At 53.2% G+C, this 6000-nt stretch overlaps 1 protein-coding gene across 4 annotated transcripts in view; it reads left to right on the plus strand.

Moving 5' to 3' along the window:
- The window catches only part of Fbln2 (fibulin 2), a 65112-nt gene extending 59451 nt beyond the window's left edge, over window positions 1-5661 (plus strand). For 2 of the 4 annotated variants that reach the window (XM_008828593.3, XM_029561344.1), the window contains 5 exons: window positions 183-308; window positions 2150-2266; window positions 2729-2857; window positions 3967-4090; window positions 4720-5661. In XM_008828593.3, the coding sequence (XP_008826815.1) occupies window positions 183-308; window positions 2150-2266; window positions 2729-2857; window positions 3967-4090; window positions 4720-5077 (854 nt within the window). In that variant the 3' untranslated portion in view covers window positions 5078-5661. The remainder of the gene's footprint in view (window positions 1-182; window positions 309-2149; window positions 2267-2728; window positions 2858-3966; window positions 4091-4719) is intronic. The other 2 variants (XM_029561343.1, XM_029561342.1) reach the window with 2 other exon arrangements.
- Window positions 5662-6000: the final 339 nt, after the last annotated feature.

Below are 6000 nucleotides of genomic sequence, written 5' to 3' on the forward strand. Positions count from 1 at the left end.
TAGGGGACACTGGGGGCCAGGATCTCCAGGCAACAAAGAGCCTGCCCTTTTATTTCCCTTCAGCTCCCCGCCCCTTCCCCTCCTGGAAGCCAACCGTCAAGCTACCCATCTCCTCTTGGCTTCCGGGTCACCTTCCTGCTGCCTGCCCACTCTGTGCCCACTGCCCTCTGTCTCCCCTGCAGATGTGAATGAGTGCTGGGCCTCACCAGGCCGCCTGTGCCAGCACACGTGTGAGAATACTCTGGGCTCCTACCGCTGCTCCTGTGCCTCCGGCTTCCTGCTTGCTGCAGACGGCAAGCACTGTGAAGGTAGTGCCTGCCCTGAGCTCTGACCCCTGACCCCGGCCCTGGCCTCTGACCCCTTACATCTGGCTTCCTCTTGGACAGGCAGCCTCTGACAGGCCTGGATGCCCATCATGATCATGGAGTTTGCTGTTAAGATGGCATGGGGTAACCTCAAGGTTCCTGTGAGGAGGGCAGCAGCCACACAGCCTGCAAGCACTTGGGTCTAGGGCAGTCTAATTTTTCTGGCTTTCCAGAAGCCAAGACTTTCAGTACTTATGTACAGTCAGCTAAACCAAGTGTGTGCACAGGCTGTGGCTGTTGTCCATGTCCTTTTGGGTACAGTGCACCTGTGGCTGAGGGTAGGGTCATCACACTGTTCCCGCAGGTCCCCTCCCTGGGTGCATCTGACTCCGGCCTGGTGGTGACACATGTACAAGGAAGCCACAAGGCAACTCAGTAAGAGGCCCAGCCCAAGCCAAGGGGAGATGGGGTCTCTGGCCCCATTTTTCTAGCACTGTTTTTCTCAGTTTCTTCCACATGAGATAAATCTGCTGTGACTTCTGCAGGACTGTGGTCCCTTCCCAGTCACCTGGTCCTCCTGTGTGTGGCTTGGCCTGGCTGTGGCAGGATATTAGGAACAGTTATCCTTACTTACCCACTAGCATCATCACACTGGGGAATACCTCATATCAGGCTAGGTGCAGGCAGCTTGGTGTAGACGGGGCCTCTGCCTTCCCAACCTTCTGTATAGGTACATATCATTCATTCACCTTTCAGAGCTCCTGCTGGCTATGTGTTGGAGGCTCTACCACCCAGAAGCTCAGTCCAGCAGAGCAGACATGTATTCATACACATTCATACACAGGTTATCTTTTGTGACTGATGGAGGTCTGAGAATTAGACACAGTCAGGCATGATCTGTTTCCCCTTACTCTCACCTCAATCCTTCTGTCCCAGCCACCTTCACTTCCTTGATATTCCTTAAAAACACTAGGCATGGGACTGGAGAGATGGCTTAGTGGTTAAAAGCATTGACTGTTCTTGCAGAGGACCCAAGTTTGGTTCCAGGCACCAACATGGCAGCTCACAGCCGTCTGTAATATGAGTTCCAGGGGATCTGGTGGCCTCTACTGGCCTTTGTGGCATGCAAGTAGTGCACTTCATGCAGGCAAAACAGTCATACACATTAAAAAAAACGCCACAAACCTCTGTACACTCCCACCACAGGGCCTTTGCATAGCTGTGCTGTCTACCTTCAAAGCTATGTATGTCTTCCCTGATTACTTTATGCAAAACTGCAGCCCACCTTAGGATTTCTGGAAGACACTCCTGCCCTTTGCTTCTTTGCAGATAGCTTCTGTGCCACCTGCCACATTTAAGCAGGATAATTGTCTTGCCTATTTATCACTCCCTCTCCTCCTTCTCCACAAGCATGTTAGCTCCACCAGGAGGAGATTTGGTGTAGCTTGTTCATGCCGTTTCCCTATATACAGCACAGACTTGGAACAATCTGGTCTGCAACAGCTTAGTCTGTAGAAGTTCCATGGAAGCTGTGAACTACCTGTGATTCACTGTACCCTCATCCATCACCCTCCACACTACCTCCTGCTAGCACTTAGGTAACACCTTCAAGAGCCATCTGTTGCAGGGCTGTGGGTCCTCAGCAGGGCACTATCAGCAGCTCAGGCGACCCTGAGCTGACCTGTGACTTTGTCTTGGGGCAGTAGACTCAGTCCTGTCAGACTGAATGTCCCTTCAAAGGGTAACTGAAAGGAATGTCTCTTCAGTCAAGGCTGTTGGTGAACCGGCTCAGCCCTCTGTCTAGGTTGGGAGGTCCCACCCTGACCTTGGCCATGTCTTCACAGACGTGAACGAGTGTGAGGCCCGGCGCTGCAGCCAGGAGTGTGCCAACATCTATGGTTCCTACCAGTGCTACTGCCGCCAGGGTTACCAGCTGGCAGAGGATGGGCACACCTGCACAGGTGGGCACCTCTCCTCTCCTGGGTCCTTTGTAGAGAGGCACCCCTTCTCTACATGCCAGGCTACCAGAAGCTTTAGTGTCAGGTGTGAGTTTAGGTGTTCTAGCCCATTTTCCTGCTTTGGGACTTTGGGCCTCTTCCCTATGATGTCAGGCTCCTCCTCTATAAAATGAGATGTTGGCCTTGATTTCAGTGTGGTCACATGTGAGACCCCCCCGCCCCCCCAGGTAGGGCTGGCACCTGATTGGCCCTTGGCAGGTGAGCTGTTGTTAGTAGCTCAGGGCCATGTGGGTATGCATTCCAGTGCTGACTCCCATCTGCCACGTGGCTTTGAGCTTTCATCTTTTGAGCCTTCTGAGTCCCCCATCTTGTCCCCTATAAATGGGCCCCAGGCTCCCTGACTGTACCAGGGACAGCTGGGCCTGTGGGTGGACAAGGATCACTGGCCAACCCTCTCCTCTTCAGACATTGATGAGTGTGCACGGGGCGCTGGCATTCTCTGCACCTTCCGCTGTGTCAACGTGCTAGGGAGCTACCAGTGTGCATGTCCGGAGCAGGGCTACACCATGATGGCTAATGGGAGAGCCTGCAAGGGTGAGTGACAGCCTTCACCCCACCAGGCCTTGGGCAGCTCTGTGCAGACACCAGGTACCATGAACCTCATGCCTCATGCTTTGGAGCACAACAACAAGCACATAAGCTCAGGACGGCCCAGCTGTCAGAGCCTCTGTCCAGGCCTGGGATGAGGAAGGCTTCCTGCCACCCAAGCCAGTGCAGATTCTTCCATGTTTGGCTTCGGCTGGGCACCCTGCCCTTGGAGGGAGACTATGGGGCATTGTGAGGGAATGGGGGACCTATCCAGTGGGGGTACAAGGATCCCAGCTGATTCCCATGTTTCTGCAGTATTGCCCAGATGGGAGCAGGAAGGCATGTGGGCCAGAGGGCAGGGCAGAGGGAAGGGGTCATAGGGGCCCTACCACCTGCCTGGTGTAGGTTGATGGTCCCTCGTCAGAGCTGTACAGGGCAGGAAAGAGCAGGGGCAGGGCTCCCAACACTGAGGATGTACAAGGCCCAGCTGCAGTCTCTTACCAGATTTTACATAGTCCCTGGATGACTTTGACTGTTCCTCTCAGCTGGATCCTATTCATGACTCTAAGGTCAGTGCCATTGGCCACTAAATTCTGGGCCTGGCATGGCAGCAGGGCAAGGTGGGGACAGACTGCAGGATGACTGGAGGGGTAAACAAATGTGTGCTGATACCCTTCGGGAGAAGCTAGGGGCCCTGAGTCTGGATGGTCCTGTTCTGCTAAGAGCAGGGCTGTGGGTCCCAGTGGACAGCACTCCCTTGCCCCCTGAATGTCATGAGGGCAGAGTGCTTGAGGCATGGAAGGGCTGGTGAGCAGCTCTGCCTGCAGGTTGGTGGCTGTCACTGTTGGGAGTCAGTCCTGTGTCACACTGCATCGCAGTTTGTGGTTGGCCTTAGCACGCAGAGGAGGAACTCTTGAACTTTGTTATGAGAGCCCGAGACTACATCAGCATCAGGATTCCTGTTGTGTGTGTGGAGCCAGGGCTAGTGTGGCTCTGAGCTATGTATCAGTCAGCAGGGCTGCCCCGGGGCTCAGGCCTCCACTATGGGCTGGGGTGGTTCAGGATGCGGTCTCAGGCCATGGAGCCCTTCATACATCCCCGTCTTCCCCTCCCAGACTTGGACGAATGTGCACTGGGCACCCACAACTGCTCCGAAGCTGAGACCTGCCACAATATCCAGGGCAGCTTCCGCTGCCTGCGCTTTGACTGTCCACCAAACTACGTCCGTGTCTCGGAAACGTGAGTGCTCTGGACCCTGGTATGACCCAGGGCCTTGCCCTGCCCCTGTACTGCCCAGGCCAAGTGGCAGATATCTCCTGCCATAGCCATCTCCTATCCATCCTGAAGCACAATGAGGAGAAATAGAGAATTGTCAATGGGCTGTCACCTCAAAGGGAGTAAGAGCAAGTTTAATCTTGAAGCCAGCTATGAATGACCATAACTAGGAAGATGGGTTCAGGCTACTCCAAATACTATGTACTAAGAATTCTATAAAGATTTTTTTTTGTAATAACAGAACAAAGAGTTATAAACCAATACACTTAAAATACACTGGAAGAGAGAAGGAAGGGGAAAGGAGAAAGAAAGGAACAAACAAATGTGGAGAAAAAGTTAGCTGCTGACAAGCCCACCGTGCCCTGTGCTAGGCACCTCATTCTGCCCTCACAGCCTTCCTTTAGGAACCGATCACGGATGAGGAAGCTGAGCCCTGGAGAGATAAGTAGCTTGCTCCAGGCTACCAGGCTCCTATGGGCAGAGCTGGCATTTGAGCTCTGGTCCACTGGCCCCCGAACCCATGTCTTTACCATATCTGTGATGGGGGTCCCCCATTGAACAAGCATCCTTTCCTCCCTCACCCCCCACCGCAGGAGGTGTGAGCGCACCACATGCCAGGACATCGCCGAGTGCCAGACCTCTCCAGCTCGCATCACACACTACCAGCTCAACTTCCAGACAGGCCTGCTGGTGCCTTTCCACATCTTCCACATTGGCCCTGCACCTGCCTTTTCGGGGGACACCATCTCTCTGACCATCACTAAGGGCAACGAGGAGGGCTACTTTGCCACCCATCAGCGTAACCCCTACACAGGCGTGGTATCTCTGCAGAGGTCGGTGCTGGAGCCACGGGACTTCGCCCTGGATGTGGAGATGAAACTGTGGCGGCAGGGTTCTGTCACCACCTTCCTGGCCAAAATGTACATCTTTTTCACTGCCTTTGCCCCATGAGGCACTGCAGGAGGCAGTCTCTCTAGGTGGTGCCTGGTGCCCATGGCCACTGAGCCATTCCTGGGTGACTTTTGTATAACTCTGTAACTTAAGTCTGTTGACCTGGTCAGTCTTGGGTCACTTTCCTGGAGGGAAGGAGATGAGTCCCACACAGGCACCAGGTAGAGGTCAGGTCACCCAGTGCCCTGTAGGTGGAGGGTAGAGGCCTGACCATGTCCTGCAGACTGGAAACAGTCACCTGGATGGGACTTCTGGACTCCACAGCATGATCTGTATCCCTAGAACTGATATTCTAGTCCTGATTACACTATAATTAGTTCTTCACTTAAAAAAAAAAAAAAGAAAGCATCTGGGCATTGTGGCGCACACATTTAATCCCAGCACTGGGGAGGCAGAGGCAGGTGGATCTCTGAGAGTTTAAGGCCATCCTGGTCTACATAGCAAGTTCTAGGCCATCTGGGTTATGTAGCGAGAACTTGTCTCAAAAATTTTTTGTTGTTGTTTAAGAGTAGTACATATATGCATTGTTTAAAAAATGATCAAATAGCACAAAAGGATTATTCAATAAAGTAAAACTCCTCTTTGTCTCCTTTCTTTCATGAAACATTGATGTTCAACATCAGTACCTGAATGTCACAGGGCTCCCAGACTAGTTGATATGTCAGTTTGTTGACTGAGCCCTTTCTTCATGTCCTGCTCCAATGGCTCACAGGCCAGGGTGCAGCTCAGGGTGAGACCCATGGGGCAGCTGACTGATCCTTCTATTAAGGTTCTTGCATCTCCTCCTTCCTATACTTGTTCCCTTCTGCTGCCTCCTTCTTCCCAGATGTGGACCTCAACTGCTGGTTGGTCACCCTGGATGTCAGCCACATTCAAGCCCTGGTCCCCTGACAACAAAGGTCTGTAGTAAGGTTGGGCAGGGC

The sequence above is a fragment of the Nannospalax galili genome, unplaced genomic scaffold (genome assembly GCF_000622305.1).
Source record: "Nannospalax galili isolate Female #2095 unplaced genomic scaffold, S.galili_v1.0 scaffold332, whole genome shotgun sequence".
NCBI classification, from domain to species: domain Eukaryota; kingdom Metazoa; phylum Chordata; class Mammalia; order Rodentia; family Spalacidae; genus Nannospalax; species Nannospalax galili.